Raw genomic sequence first — 16775 nt, forward strand, 5'->3', positions numbered from 1 at the left:
CTAAGTAGAATTTAATACATGGTCCTAAAACACTATGAAACACTTAAGAATGTCAGCTGGTAACTCTGAAACTGTTTTTTACAAGACACGTGTCATTATAGCACATCTATTGTTTTGGAAATAATGTGAAATAATTGAACTATTTAATGCACGTGCAGTAGGTTGGCAACTGCCGTAAAACTACACGGAAGAAGATTTTTCCAATTGTTTTCATGGCCACCATCGATAATGTCAGTCTAAAAAAAACATAAAAGATAGAAAACTATATTTTATTATTATCACCTTTGGAATTCACTGTTTGGCTATAGTGACACATCCAACATGGCTGTTTAAACCAAGTCAGTGAGGCCATTGAGAAATAATTTTTTTAACTTTCAGGAAAACATTGAAACATAGACCCACCGCACACGGGAACATCTTAATACTCATTATCACATAAAGAAAAGTGTAAAAAAAAAAAAAAGAACAAAATACAAAGGTATAAAGCCAAATGGACATACATTTACCACATCTTATACAGAGAACAAAATAACAAAAATAGATGAATGCATCAGCCAGTGTCAGTTTAAAACCAATCTTAAACCAGTGTTGATGAATGATTAAAAAAAATTAAGAAAGGTCACAACACCCGATAGAACTTTCTTTCTTGACTATCTAATTTTCTCCAAATTTAGAGTAGATACCACGTCCTTAATCTATTGTGCTACGGCTGGAGAAGCATCAGAAGAATCAAACGTCGAGCTAAAAGGGTTAAAAAGGCAAATAGTTTGTATTTCCCGATCGGTAACCTCTACGACGTGACCCCAAAAAGCAACACAAAAGGATCTGAAGTTAGTTATATTCAAGTACAGCAGAAAGCACGTCACAGATACCAACAACCCAGTATTCCTGAATTTTGGGACAGAGCCAAAACATGTGAACAAAAGTTTCTTCTGCCGTTCCACGTCTGTTGCATGTTGGATGAATTTGAGGAATACATCTTTGTCAATTTGAATTTAGTAAGGTGTATATTTTTTATTATTTTTATTTTTGTGAAGGCTTCAGTTAAAAAAACATGATTAAAACTCAGGTTCACATGGTAAAAAAAAAAAAAAAAAAAAAAGAGAGCAGTGTGATGCAACATATCTGAATTATTTAGTAATCTGGTCCTTTAAACTTCTGTGTTTTAACAGGATGAAGTGGATGAGCTGCGGGCGGAGATGGAGGAAGTGCGAGACAGCTACTTAGAGGAGGAGGTCTACCAGCTGCAGGAGCTGCGGAGGGAACTGGACCGCTCCAACAAAAATTGTCGCATTCTTCAGTACCGCCTACGAAAGGCGGAGCAGAAGAGCCTGCGTGTTGCTCAGACAGGCCATGTGGATGGTGAACTACTGCGCAGTCTGGAGCAGGACCTGAAGGTCTGACACCCAACAAGACAGTGTTTTAAATGTCTGATGTAAAAAAGTGAACATGATTCATGTAGCGTATCAACACACACAATGAAAGTGAAATGATGCTGTTTTAACCTTAGGTTGCTAAGGATGTGTCGGTGCGTTTGCACAACGAGCTGGAGAGCGTGGAGGACAAACGTAGCCGAGCCGAGGACGAGAACGAGCAGCTCAGACAAAAGATCATCGAGGTGGAGATTTCCAAGCAAGCATTGCACAACGAGCTGGAGAGGACCAAAGAGGTACGAGAATCCTTTCATTGCTGTTTTTTGTATAGTTACATGCACAGAGAGGGATCTTATCCCGAATTGTTTTCCTTTAAAAAGAAAAAGAGACATTTTTTCTTTGGTTTTCTCTTTCTAAAATGTGTCCACACCGAGACACCCAAACTACTAAAACATTGTTATAAATGTCACGGAAAGATACTATTTTCGGGCATCGAGAAGTTGGGGATCAAAGTTGTTATGTTTGGTGTCATTTTTAGAATGAATTATGATACGTTTTTCATTGATTTGATGGCATTTCATTAAATTTGAACAGTTTCAAATTTTTATTTCCACCAAAAAGGTGCATTACAAAGGTACAATAAAAAAAGGGAAAGATATAGAACATATTCTCACCCCCTGTCCCCCCCCCAAACCCAGTTCTCTTCTTTTCATAGTTGAGACAATAACAAAAGACAAAAACAAACCCGTCATACTATCACCCAAAATATCTATACATAAGCGTCGTTTATAATATACAAACAAAGTAGTGAACATAGTGTAGAGAAAATAATAAATATAAAAAAATAAATAAACAAAACCCCCCAAAAAACTAAACAGCATGAGTACATTGTACATGCATTTATATCCATTTACACACAGAACATACCCACTTTTCTACCTACATACTTGTATGTAGCCACGCATATACACGGCCACAGACATGCGTATGTCCTCCGTAAACAAAAGTAAGAATAAGAGTAAAAATGAATAAATAAATAAATCAGTACATTAAAGATTTTTAACAGTTTTAACGTGTAATCAGTTGCGTTTGACAACACTAGTTAATGGGCATGCACATGGGTGCTGAAACTGATTACTACAGTTTATGTGTTTTGTGCACATGATTAAATAACGATGACAGGGGTAAAGTCATATGGTTATATGGAAAATAAAGAAAATGTTGCAAGTTCACGCTTATAATAAGTTTAAAAAGGAGAAATCTGTGTAATATAGAGAAAGATATTCAAGTTCCTGCATTATATTGTCATGTTTTTGTGTATTATCTTCCTGATCAGCAGGCTCACAGAGTCTAATTCACCCTTATAGCTCCCCGAGCAGCACTTTAAACAACATTTACTCTGTGTTGTGATGCACAGGTTATCTGAACAGCTTAATTAGTTAGCTTTTCCTCTGATGGACTAATGGCTAAGGTACATTTCTGAGCGGTAATCATAGTGATGAACCTACAATGCTCCCCAGTTAACACCTGAATTCCCAACCCTGCCTCGTTTTTCACAAGTTACCAGTTATGGTTCACTTACTGCTCAACGTTGTTTCCATAAATCTGCCTCTTGAAAGCGTTTTATCAACTTGATTTGTCGGCAGCTTCAAAGCTGTGCATGTTCCTGTCGTGTTTATGGTGAATTCTAAAGAAAGTCATCCCAAGAAATGAAAATGTGCTCTGTGTTTCCTCTCTACCATTTTGTATTCACTTGATTTCACTGCTCTGTCAAACATCTCCCCTTGTCACTCTTGCTGTTCTGAGCTCAGTGGAGAAAGTGTGTTGCTTTGATAACTGTGCACTCTAATGCTCCCGCTGCTAATAAGATGAACACAAGCTATTCTCAGTGATGCTCAGCTTTAGCTGCGTAGACTAATCAATTTTGACAAGAGAAGGTAACATGTTGTCTGCTCGCTAAGAGAAAATAGGCTAATACTAACTTGACCAATGGAGGAAATCTTCTGTCGGGAAGTCCTTGATCTTTGATCGTGGAAAACAGACAGAAAAAACGCATTTCACGTTCAATCTGTTGAAAGCAATCAACCGCTTCCTTTTTTTCTCTCGCTATATTTAAAATTGGGCCCCAACCTGACATGGAAATGCCTCACATGCATGTTTGGGGACAGTATCATACATTTACACACTTTTCCCCACCAGAAAATGGATGATTTTATTCCTAGAAAATGTGACAAACAAATGTGCTCAATTCTGCTGATAATTCAGTGCAAAATCTCTCGCTACGTGTAATGTAAAAAGTAGTGATCATGTTATTCTGTGATTGAATATGAATGTAGAGCGTGTGTTTTTAATGTGCTGTGATGAATTAGTGGTTCAGATTTATATGACTGCATTTAAATCTGAAAAGGCCACGGGTACAAAAGACAGGTTTAGCTGATGGTGTAATAGTTGAACTGGTGGTCATTTTACCTGATGACACAGCGCGACAGAAGCATCTACAATCACAGTGAAGGGTAATTTGCAGGTTGGTGATTAACCGATTCACAAATATGGTTTTGGTACTACAACCCCTGGCAAAATTGATGGAATCACCAGTCTTGGACAATGTTCAGTTGTTTCATTTTGTGGGAAATGATAAAAACTAAAGTCATTTAAAATGGCTTTAAGAAACACAAAAAGAAATCCAGAAAAAAATGGTGGTAGTCAATTACATTTTCACTTTCTTAGATCAAGCAGAAGGAAAAAAAATATGGAATCCCCCTGTAAATTGTCATTTCCAAAACTAACACCTGCATCAGATTAAATCTACTCATTAGTCTGCAGTTAAAAAGGAATGCACAAAGCAGATTGACATGGCTCATGGCTCCAACACGAGAGATGTCAGTTTAAACAAAGGAGAGGATTATCTGACTTCTTAAAGAAGGTAAATCATCACGAAATGTTGCAAAAGATGTTGGTTGTTCACAGACAGCTGTGACTAAAATCTGGACCAAGTACAAACAACATGGGAAGGTTGTGAAAGGCAAGCATACTGTTAGACCAAGGAAGACATCGAAGCCTCAAGACAGAAAACTTAAAGCAATATGTATTGAAATCAGAAAATACACAGCAAAACAAATGAGGAACAAATGGGCGGGAACTGGAGTCAACGTCTGTGACCAAACTGTAAGAAACCGCCTAAAGGGAGTGGGATTCACACACAGAAAAGCTAAATGAAAACCATCAGTAACACCTAAACAGAAAAGAACAAGGTTACAATGGGCTGCTAAGGAAAAGCAATTGTGGACTGTGGAAATGGGTAGCTGAAGGTTAGCGTGTGGCTAACCCTCTGCCATCCATTTTTTGTAAATTATCTGAATCATATAAAATGTCAAATCAACTCTATTAACTCTATTAAGAATGTTTGGTACGATTTTAGGAAGTTTAGTAGCCGGTAAAGTCATTGAAACAGGGAAAGATGATGAAATGAAACCAAACAGAAAAAAAAAACCCTGAAATGGATTTTGGGGAATTTTTAATCAGGAAATCTGAGGCCCTACATATATGGTCTGCAGTCTACTCCAATTTTCATCAGTCACTCAGAGGAGGTGTTGTTACCACCAACTAAGAGTTTTTTGTTCATGTGATCGCTACGAAAGCTTTATTTGTGGAGCTTGCTTTAGATTTGGTGGCAACATCATGCATACATGTATGAGCAAAAGCTTCTGCACATGTAGAAAGAGAGGATGGGAGGGAGTTGATGAAAGGCTGTGATGGTGACAGCTCCAAATGATTGCAGACTGTTTGTGTTCCCCCTGAGGTTTGTCCCAGAAAAACACAAGCTGCATCTGACTCTTGTGTAAAGATGAGCCCCTCCTGCCAGAAATGTTTGAATATGGATTTCTTTGCCAAGCCTTAGAAAACAGTAATGGTTTTCAAAATGTCTCTACCATACCTGTCTGTTCATAGATAGGAAAGGAGGGGCACATGTCATTGATAAGAATGTAGTTTTACTAGATTCTTGGGTTTCTTCAAATAGACCTTTTAATGAGTTGTGTGATGTAAAGCAGAGATAAAAGCGTAAAAATGTACGACTCATTTTTCATTGAGAAATCAAAGAAATCTTGAAATAAAAAAAAATAACTGTGAAAAAATGTTGAATGTTAAAAACCATTGTAAAGTGTTCTTTTGTGGAAATTTAAAGAGCATTTGTACTAAAATATATAGTGAGAGATTGGTGAACGCATTTTTCTTATTCATGAGACAAACCTGACCTACTAAGTGAACCTGTTCTGACAGATCTCTCTCTTGTCTGGTTACATTCTGCTTCACATTTGAATGTACTGCAGCTCATGTGCTTTATAAATTCATCCACCCACACAATAAAAAGGGTGTATTTTTATTTATGTAATATCTTAGAAATAGAGAAATAGTATTACAACTTGCATGATGGATGATGGTATCTTTTTTTCCAAATAGATTTGATGCAAATGTGGCTGTGCAAACCTTCTGTATTGTATTAGACAATCATTTTTGTTTGCTCAACTGTTATTGAGATTTTGCCATCTTAAATCCTTCTTCCAATAGTGTATAGATCTTTGGGAGAGAGTAAACCTAATGTAGTTCCATAACTGACACACTATATTTATATATACTAGTACAGGGCCCGTCGGAAATATGTATTCATGTGGGAGCTTAAGTAGAGTTGTCAAATGAGTATGTGTTTGGAGGTTGGATGTACAAAGAGGTGTACATACTCTGTAGTGTTATAAAGGGTTATATGTGCGGGTGTAAAGTAAAGTAGTGTGTGCGATTTCCCTGGTTTAATTCTATGGGACATGCACATGATAAATTGATGAAGTTTGAACCAATGCGGTGGTTTAGGTAGAATCTGATAAAAGACATACATTTGTACAAATAAAACTATTTATTGAGAGCTGCTGGGTTTGCTGATCTACTTTATATACAGAGTGGCTGCCACAGGCTGCTCCATGTTGCTGGAGACAGAGGCTGCAGAGTGCAGAGCCCCTCCCCCATTAGCAGAGCGTGAAGGAAGCTCGTCAACCCCAACGGCAAGTTTTAAATTTTCAAAGCATCTTTTAACTGTTTAACTTAGCTGACATTGTTCCGTGGTTTCGTGTTGCTGTCACAGTTGTATTTAACAAGCAGCTGGCTGGAGGTTTGGCGTGCAATTCATCCACGCACATGCGCTCGCTCAGTGACTCACATCAGGTTGAAATGCGTGTGTCTCACGCCCAATGAGTGAGACTTGAGAGCTTTGCTAGTATATCAGTGTGAGTGCGGCTGCTCAGACGCCCCTCCCCCCTCTCCGGTTTAACCCTCCGTCTGGTGCAACCCGCGTTGATTCCATGGTGATGAAAATAAACGTTTTGAAACGTAACCACCGAAAAAGAAACAGTCAAAAAGTATGTTTCCTCAAAAGAGAAGTCCACAGGAGCTCAAAAATTAAACTATCTTTCTCTCTCTCTCTCACACTTGTGTGCCTGCGGCCCGTGTCTCCTTGGCTGTGTGCACGCATGTCTGGTGCTACTCCAGGTCTTCAGCGATTGGCTCTGGCAGCACATGTGACTCTAGCTCGCCCCTGTGATTGGCTCTGGCACGCACCGGAGCGGAGCTGTGCAGTGATTGGCTCTGGGCGCACACGTGACTCTAGTGGCTCTGCACCGCGCTCGCGGTAGACAATTTTATGAAATGATTCATTTTCTGTGGCATTGCAGTACAAACTAATTCGACGTCGCACAGCTTTGAACCAGCCATGTTGCAAGTATGAGCTCTGTCTGTCCCTGAACACAACGATATTTGAGGCACAGACAGACAGACACACAGACGGACAGAGATTCCTTGCTTTTATAGATAGATATTTACACCCTGGTACAGAATCTCCAAGTTTTAAAGCCCTTCTGCTCAGTTACATTGCTTGTTTCGTGCTGCTGAGGCTTCACAGTGTGACTCTGGCCTAGAGATTGGCACCCCAGCACGGATTAATCCAAAGAGACGAGCTGTTATAAAACAGCCTGGCATGTTTCGGTACAATCAGATGTGAAGGGTGAGGAAAAAAAGACAAAGAGGCTGTGCGACAGTGAGATGTCGCTGTCAGTCAGCTGTAAGTCCTGTTACGACCACAGATTACAGACCTCATGGTGACTGTTTTGCAGAGTTCAGCTCAGATACTGGATTGGTGGCTTACTGCTGCTAACATGTGGTCAGTGTGAAGCCCATGTGTTTTGCTGAGAGTACAGTAAATTAAATGTTTGTATCAACTTTTCTCACCCTCTGAAGCTTTTAAATCAGGGTGGGAAACCCTAGTCCTCGAGGATGTATTGATGCTGATGCTTCATGACACGTGGACCTTAGTCTTAATTTATTTACTAGTGATGCACTGAAATTCTGGCTACCGAAAATTTTCGGAAACACCTTTCTCACCGAAACAAGCTGACCATAACAGGATGTTGTAAAGACGCAAGCAAACATCGCGGTCAGCACATGCGCTTGTCTGGAAATGGGCAAACTAGTCCGGACTTACAAATTGGCTAAATTTTAATGCATCTGAGCACTAAAACGTCTTTATTATTGGCAGAGGGACTTACACTTTAGTCAAGTTTCAGTCATCATCATTATACGCTGTTACTGTAGCGATTTGAAAAGGTTTAGCTGACTCAATAAACTTTGATCACCAGGCGATGGTTCCTGGTTTTGTTGAATAAAATATATATTTTTTAAGCAGTTACAGGTTTAGCTGATATAAAACTTGTTTTCTAAACACTAGATGTTACCTTTACTGCAGGAGCGTTTCAGTGGTTGGGTCCATCTAATCATTTTTGTTACAGTGTCTGAATGAATTAGTGTCTGGTATAATAAAAGAAAATACAATCGTCGCTTGAACAGTTACTCTGATCTCTTTGAATACTGTATTAGACCTAGAGGGAGGAACTCTGCTTTTTTGATTATTTAACCTCAGCGATGCTTGAACGGGACCTGTTTATTTATATTCCTCTTTCGAACAAGTGCTGATGCTTTAGAGAAGCATCTCTGTATCTTCCTTTGTCTCCTCCGCAGTTGGTGTTCCCTGTCGAAATGTAAAGGAATCTCATTGACCTAGTTAATAACGAGTTTCTTACAGACCCAATTGGAGGCAGATGTGTGGAGAGGAGTAGTGCAGGGACTCTGCTGTAAATCAGAATCTGCTGCAGTGACACACATCCATTGAAAGCTTATCATCACCATGCCTGTGCAGTTTGCTTGATGTGCAGGAATTCACAATTTGAATAATGAAGAGGAAAAGCCACTTACGTACACGCTACAGCTGGTGCTTAGATGGGAACGGCATATCTTGAAACCTGCTGCCAAAGAGAGATTTTAGGATAAATTGTCTTTCTGTGCATGTTTTTCTCAAACAGATTTAGATTTTTTTTTTTTTTTTTAGACTTGATGATATAGTTTTACACGTAAGGAAAACCATCTCCGAACAAAGCAAATAGGGGCAATCATTTATTCAGCAGAAAACCCTGAAGTGGTGTGTTATAATTTTGAGCTGTCTTCCTTTGATGTAGAAAACACCTAAAAATTTGAATATCTTTCATTTGAATTTTGCTACATACTGGGGCTTTGTAGTCTGTCATTTGTTTGAGTCAGATTACAAGTTGCTCTCCTATTTTTGTATTTGTTCAAAACCAATTTTTATTTATCCTTTTCGTAAATGAAATGAAAACACTAAGCAGTCATTGTAAAAAAAAAAGGTGATCCGCCATTGTGTTTTACACTTCAGTTGGGCAGCCAATAGTAATGCCCCAAAACAGTTCATGGAGCACTCTGTTTGCAAAAAGATCTCTGGATTTCTAAAGCTCAAATACAGAATGAAGATAATCTGCAAAAGTGCCCTGTCCTCTCAGAACATTTTAAATTACATTTTTGACCAAAAAAAATTACATATTGTAACTTTAAGTATCAATTGGAAAGTTTTTACTATTATTTAGAAGTGTGTGAAAATTCTCCCCTTTTTAGTAATTGTTGGCACTTGCCTTGCAACGTTAAAATGGCTTTATATGGTTTATAAAATGTGTGGCGTTTCTTCTTTTTGATCCTGGAACACAGTGTATGTCATCAATCAGGTGTGATGCTTACTGACACTTGTTAAAAGGTTGTAAAAGCTGGAATGACTGGTACCTGTGATTGATTACCAGCGTTAACTTTTAAACAATGCAGATTTTCTGCGTTGTGATATGTTGGTTCAGAACTTAATTCCCCCGCTCTTGAATATTAGCTATCAGCTAAGCAATAAGACCTTAAAACAAGAGCGATAAAATAGATGCGCAAGCAATTAGATTGCACACGTTGTCTGTTCACTTGTGTGATTTACTAAGATTTCCAAAGCAGATGCTAACAGACGCGAAAGTAGGGGAGACAGCCTGTTTGAATCACGCCGGTAAGCTGTATAGTGTCGGAACACAGATGGCTGAAATGTAAAATGAAACATTTTAGGAAGATCTAGAAAGAACCGTAAACAGGTAGCTGAGCAGAAAAGCGAAGTTCTTCATTTACTGGTCGATCTTTGTTTCTACCCTCACCTATGGCCACGAGCTCTGGGTCATGACCAAAAGAACAAGATTGCGGGTACAAGCGGCCGAAATTAAATTCCTCCGTAGGGCTGGGATCTCCCTTAGAGATAGGTAGTTAGGGTTCTTCCTGGAAGCCTCCCTGGTGTTTTCATGGCTCTTTCCTGGAGAAATCCAGCGACCCAAATAGGACAAGCAGGATAAGATGGATGGATGAATGGAACTAGAAAAAATATATGTATATCAAGAGAAGATGGACAGATACACGAAGAACAAAGGAAATAAGAGCTCCAAAGAAATATTTCACCAATTTTGGATTCATTCCTTACAGAAATTCAGCCATCTACAAACTGACTGTTAACACTTGCCCCTTAAACATTTTTGCATTCATCCCGCCAAGATTTTGTGCATTGTAACAGATTAACGTCATGTTATTTTGCCTGTTTGATATCTGCAGTCTTTGTTGTGTGGGTTTAGTACATCAACCTCAACAATGTGAAGTTTTTGCACATTAGTAAGCTCACAATCCTTTATTAAATCAGACCCTGAAAGATTATTTTGAATGTGGAAACCAAATTTAAAAGAAGACAGAATAAATGAACAAGTTATCCTTGATGTTTCATCACCCCATCCTCAGTAACAATCATGCACATGTTAGCAAACAATACATGTGTCGTAACTGTCCTGTTCAAGTGAGTTAGGCCTCATTTTCACCCAACAAAAATAGTTTTACATGGTGAATAGATAATCAGTCCATCCTTCACCATATCTAAGTGACGATGGAACCATAAAATTGTGGTATTTCAATAAAAATGTAATCAATTTATCACAAAGCGTACAACTAGGACACAGAAAGCAAGCAAAGAGACAATGACAGTTTCAATAACAAAAGTAACATCACATTGTGTTTCAATGCTGCACCCTGTGCCAATGATTTACCAGTGTTTTATTATAGCTGCTTTTCTTTTCTTTTATCCATCATAAGTTATATTAAGGGAGGTTGACAGCAGCTTGGCAGTAACACCGTTTTTGGATTATATTGTGAAAGAAAGAGTGTTGGAGAAAGAATTTCTTTTTTGGGGAAAAAAATGAAAGAGGAATCCTATCATAGAATTGTGACGCTACACTCACCAATAAAGTTACTTCCTTATGGGATCGCCATTGCAAGTCATTAACCTCCGCCTCCTCATTGTTTTAACACCAACCATCATCTTATCTACTATTCAGCTTCGTTACCGCAGCCTCCATCTGTAACAGCCTCGGTCCAATATGTCCTTCACCTCTCCATCTCATTCTGACCTCATCACCCCGCCCCCATGCATCCAATCAGATGTGTGCTTGTGTAGCGCTATCTGAAAGCTCTCATTTCATCGATTTATTCATTTATTTTTCATATATTTTTTATGTCATCCATCAAGCAACCTGTCAGCAACATGCAATCGTGTCTGTCTGTTAATACTGCACAAGTGCATTTCCTTCGCGCTAGTATTTAGTCTAACGTTTACTGCAGAGTCTGTTGGAGTATTGTTGACGTTGCAGAGGTCAGAGAGAGCCTGAGTCACTGAAGGATGTCAGCAAGTTCTGACCAGTGTCATCAGGAACAACAGAGTGGTACCAGATAACCGTGTGCAATAGATTGCAAAAGCTCATGAGTTTTACGTAGTTTTAATTGAATAGGCTTTTTAACAAAAGGATTGACTTCATGTGTTGCAACTAAAATGTGTTTTTTAGGACAGCATTCAAACAGCATCTGTAAACAGTTTCCTGCTGCATTATATTTACTCCATTACCAAGCAGAGACTGCAGTCAGGAGCTTACTGAATCAAAGGAAATCCTTTATCATCTTTAAAATGCACGTGTTTTGTGCATTTTGCCAGTCTTCTGTAAAATCTCCACAAAGTCCTCACTTTGCAGAAGTGAACGTATGCATTTAGGACAGAAATTTGGACTCATTGAAGGGAGAGTTATGTAAAATGTTTTCATCAAGGCTGAGAAAAAATGACCCTGGTTAGTCTATTATTATAGGCTATGTAACCTAAACCTTTTTTATTCATTTAATCTAATGAAAGTTTTTACTATCATTAGATAGCTAATATTAATGATATCACTATTATGACTTATTTATTTTTGTATAAAATATTTACTGTTTTGATCAACTGTTAAATGTATACTGTGTGTGTGTGGGTGTGTATGTGTGTGTATATTTTGTTGTATTTATTATTTTTGAAATATTGAATTTTTGTATTGTCTGCTCTGCTGTATCTGTCATTTTATGTAAGTTGAGGACCCCCTCGAAAACGAGATGTTCCATCTCAAGGGGCATATCCTCCAATAAATAAATTTCAAATTTCAAATTTCTATCCCATTAAAATCTAAGTGTGGGATTTGACCTCTGAAAAGCCAGCAGTGGAATCCAGGCATAGGTTTTACACTGAAATACTTTTATATTGTGATATGAATGCAATAATCACAGTCACTTTTGGTTTTGGAACATTTAGGTTAATGTAACATTGCTTTGTAGGATTTCTGGCTCTATAGTTTGTCTCAATAATATGCAAAGCTAATTATAACTATTAGAGAAGGACAATATTATTGGCTGATAATGGCCATAAAATGTATCTATCAGTTTTTTCCACAGATTTAAATACAATTGATATGTGCTGTTGTTTGAGACAACATATTAAAAATGAATGTCACTTTTTCAATGACTAAGATTGAAAAAGTGTTTTTATTCTGCATAGATTATGCTTATTTGTAGAATGCATCCAGTCGGGGCATCACAATAAAAGTAGCCTTAATGTGTTATTTCCATGAAGATGAAAAATAATGTGCCATAAAATTAAATGTATGTGTCAGGGGTGTCTATGTATTTATCAGTAAATATCAAAAATCAGAAATTTAGTGCTGGATATATCTGGATAATGGCAACAAAAAAAAAAAAAAGCTAATCTTGAACATCCCTAAACATCCTACTTTTTCAAATCTTTTGATATTCTTCCATAATGTATGATTGTAATATGACACTATTTGCTAGGTTTTTATAAAACATGTTCTGCTTGGTTTGTCTACATGTTATTTTAGGTGTTTTGTTAGTTTTACATATTTTGAAGTTGTGTTTCTCCGAACCACTGTGATAGAACACTAAGAAAAACCTTTGCCAGCTATGATCAGTGTGATCAGCGCCTCAGATGTAACCCATCTGATGAAACAACAAGTCCAGGTGATGACTCTGCAGATTGCTCTGTGCCTCTGCTGCCACCTTAGCTCACAGTTCATTATCTCTTACTACGTTCTGTGGCAGCGAGGTTCACTGTTGGGTTGTCATATTAGCACCATTTGTCACTACTTAATTTTCTCCTTTATTGCCTCCCCTTTTATTATTTCTCACACAAAGACGCGTAAAGAAGAAGCCCCTTTCATCCTATTAAAAACTATTGTGGTGAAGCCTTTAAGCACACAACAGTGCAGTGAAGCCCTCAGGTGTAGGATCAGGTCGACCTTATTATCTGGACACACACTCACACACATACAGTAGAAGGTTCCCTCCCCAAACACAAGCTCCTGTCAAAGGAAAGAATTGTGCAGTCCTTCTGTTTGGGAGGGGGAGAATGATGACTGCAGTTAGAGGGAAAGTTTTGAATCCACAGATGGAAGTTATGATCCAAACACTGTTGTTGATGGACACAGAATGAAGAATGTTTGCGTCGTGCTATTTGAATGAGCTGAGGTTTCTGCAGGGCGTGTCACGGCCTCAACTGATGAGAAAGGCTCGGACCTGATTGCGAGGACTCAGGCAGCCACAGACGCCGGATCTGGTGGTTTTTGATGGTCCTACGGAATCAGAGTCCACCACAATGTTGGGGCAAATGCACGAGAAAATATTGGAGCTATAGGGTCCCGGGTGCACTGTCGTGTAGGGGTGTTGTGCTTGAAGCAGACAACGTGAAGCCTCGTGAGTGAAGCTTCATTACATCATAGGAGTGTTGCTGACGTTTTGCTTTGGTTAAGAAACCAGAGTTAGTTTTCAATGTAATGTTGCTTTTATCACCCAAAACTCTGTGGGTTTATGAGAGGAGAAGAGTCCATCACGTGTTAAGGGTTGTGTAAGATTAGTGTAGAATTAGACACATTGAGGGCTAGGTGATATAGACCAAATCTCATATCTCGATTTTGTTTCTTCTCAAAATGGCCCAGTCCATTCACGTTTTCAAGTCGTTGTTGAAAACCCATCTTTTCGCTTTGGCCTTCAACACAAGCTGAGCAGATCCCATGCATTTTATTATTATTGTTTTATGTTGTATATTTTGTGACTGTTTTTACGTTGTACTTTATAATGTTTGTTGTACAGCACTTTGGGCAGTTGTAGCTGTTTTTAAATGTGCTATATAAATAAAGTTGACATTGACATTGACATACGACCACATGGGCTCATGTACACTTAAAACACTTTTTACATATTGATGATCATGTGAGCACATATGTTCTTGCACCTTTATATACATATACATATACACCTAAGTAATACACTTAAATATCAACAATTTAGTTATTGACAGGTTAGTTATTAGATCTTTGTGAAGTGGATTCCAAAAAGTAACACACGTTTCTCTGATCATATTGTTAGCGTTTGGAGGGGATATATAGGGAGAAGAGAATAAAGACAGCACAATCTTATGTCTAGATACACTTTGACCATTGTAACAAAAAAGGTATTCAATTCAACTTTATTGATTTAGTGCAAATTACAACAAAGTCATCTCAAAGCGCTTAACAAAATATAGAGTCCATGGTAAGAAAGAAAAAACCCAACAAGATCCACATGAACAAGCATTTAGCGAGCTTTTTTTTTAAAGGAAGAAATCTCCAGCGGAACCAGGTTCAGAGGTGGCAGCCATCCGCTTCGACTGGTTGGGTTAGTGAACAGTAGGGCAAACAGATTAGGATAGAAGGATTGTCCATCCGAGTGTTTCAGACTATTGAGCCGCGAACCATTGATCAGTCCATCCGAGTGTTCCAGACTTGGAGTTTAAATAACTGATAAGTTTCGTCTGATTTCTTTGACAGATAAAGCTGTGTATCATCCTCATGGAAATGGAAGTTTATATTATGTTCTCTGATAATGTTACCTTGTTGAAGCAAATAGAATGTAAAGAGTAGTGGTCCCAAAACTGAACCTTGTGGAACTCCATGATTAACTCTGGCGTGTGCTGAGAAGAGATTATTAACAACGTATTCTGTCTGATCTGCGTTCAAGAACTGGTATATAGAAACAACCCTTCTATACACCTTCTGCCGTTTTTATTCTCGAGTGCAGGCCCTATTTAAAGACAAGAAATTCAACGGAAAGTCTGAGAAACCAAAACTACTCCCTGTCCTAAAGCAGCTGGATGATTGACGGGATAATAACTAACAAGCGACACACACAGAAAGAGACAGTGAGAGAGGACTAAACCTTAAAGCTGGAACCATGACAGGAGGAAGGGACTTGAGATATTTTGAGCGAGCGCTGTATTTGAAACAATCAAAGGTGTCTCATGTTTAGTTTCTACATAGAAAAACCCCTGCAGGATTAACTTGCATCCACATTAATTACCTTTAAACTTGTTTTTGGGAGGTTTTCTACTAATTTATCCACCTGCGTTTGGGGAAAAATACCCAACAACCTCGTTAAATGATACATTTCCTGTCAATTCTAGTTTTTCTCTTGCCTTTGATCATGAGCAGGGCTATCCGGTTTCCTCAGAGACATGTAGGAACTTATCTTAACCTAATCAAATGAAACTCTCCTTGGACTGTTGTGTAAAAGACAAAGTTTGATTTAGGCTTTTAGATAAAGAGGAAGAAGTCGTTTTTTCCGGTGCTCCCTGGGCCCAATGTTTTAGTTTACTGGTGTTATCACACTAGATGCCATCCATCTATAGTGTGGCTGCAAAATCTGTGTTTGAATAAATATTAACACCTTTAACACACATCATTTGTCAAACAATGTAAAGGCATTGCTAGTCTTGTCCTGTTAGATAAGATATGATGTGTGTATCCTGTAAGATGAAGGCATCCAGCTACTAAGGACATGTGAAAGTGATAGAACACATCTTTTATCCTTTAAGTCTGCCTTAAGAAAGGAGTTTCTAATCCCAGCAGGGCGTCATTGTTCAAGTTGACTTCAACATAAAAGATGATCCATCCTTTTTACATGCCTAAGCCGATGATATCTGTTATCATAGAAGCAGGATGGGAAATTTGGTGTCACTTTCCATCCCAGAATGCTCGGCAGTGGCCCTTTACTCCTCTTCGCCAGTCAGAGCCACATTTTTTGTTTTGCTGAAAATGTAGAATTTTTGTAACACATTTAGATGCTTCTGCAGGGCTTCGTTTAGAGTGTGTGTGAAACTCAAGGTCCAGGGGCCATATCTGGCCCTTGAGAGCATCCAATTTGGCCCACAGGAGCCATCTTGCAGTAGCTTGCGGTTTTCTTTTGTGTATTTACCATGAATGCAGTCATTTTTTAATTGCAAATTGTGGAAATAACTCCACAAATCTTGCAATTTCCCACGTAAAAACTACAACCCACTTGAGATCAAACTGGTCCATATTTGGCCCCTGAACTAAAATGAGTTAATTGACATCCCTGGTTTAGAGTCTCAGCTGTGAACTGACTTTGAGAATCCAGGATGTGCATTAGGTGACGTACAGACAGAGCAGCACAGTGACTGGTCATCATGTTTGTTTGTATGTGTGTCTGTTTGTGTACACGATAGTGTCCTCAATTTTTGACGAATCCACTTGAATTTTTTCCTGTTAATTGGTTTTTGGGCGCAGATGAGACCATTCATTTTTGGTGGAGGTAGGT

The 16775-nt window shown here is 38.5% G+C and overlaps 1 protein-coding gene across 6 annotated transcripts in view; it reads left to right on the top strand.

The window, feature by feature from the left end:
* mtcl1 (microtubule crosslinking factor 1) overlaps nt 1-16775 on the top strand; it is a 64799-nt gene that overhangs the window by 4756 nt on the left and 43268 nt on the right. For all 6 annotated transcript variants that reach the window (XM_028472478.1, XM_028472480.1, XM_028472481.1 and 3 more), the window contains exons 2-3: nt 1173-1397; nt 1511-1669. In XM_028472478.1, the coding sequence (XP_028328279.1) occupies nt 1173-1397; nt 1511-1669 (384 nt within the window). The remainder of the gene's footprint in view (nt 1-1172; nt 1398-1510; nt 1670-16775) is intronic.

This window comes from Gouania willdenowi, chromosome 17 (genome assembly GCF_900634775.1).
Source record: "Gouania willdenowi chromosome 17, fGouWil2.1, whole genome shotgun sequence".
NCBI lineage: Eukaryota > Metazoa > Chordata > Actinopteri > Blenniiformes > Gobiesocidae > Gouania > Gouania willdenowi.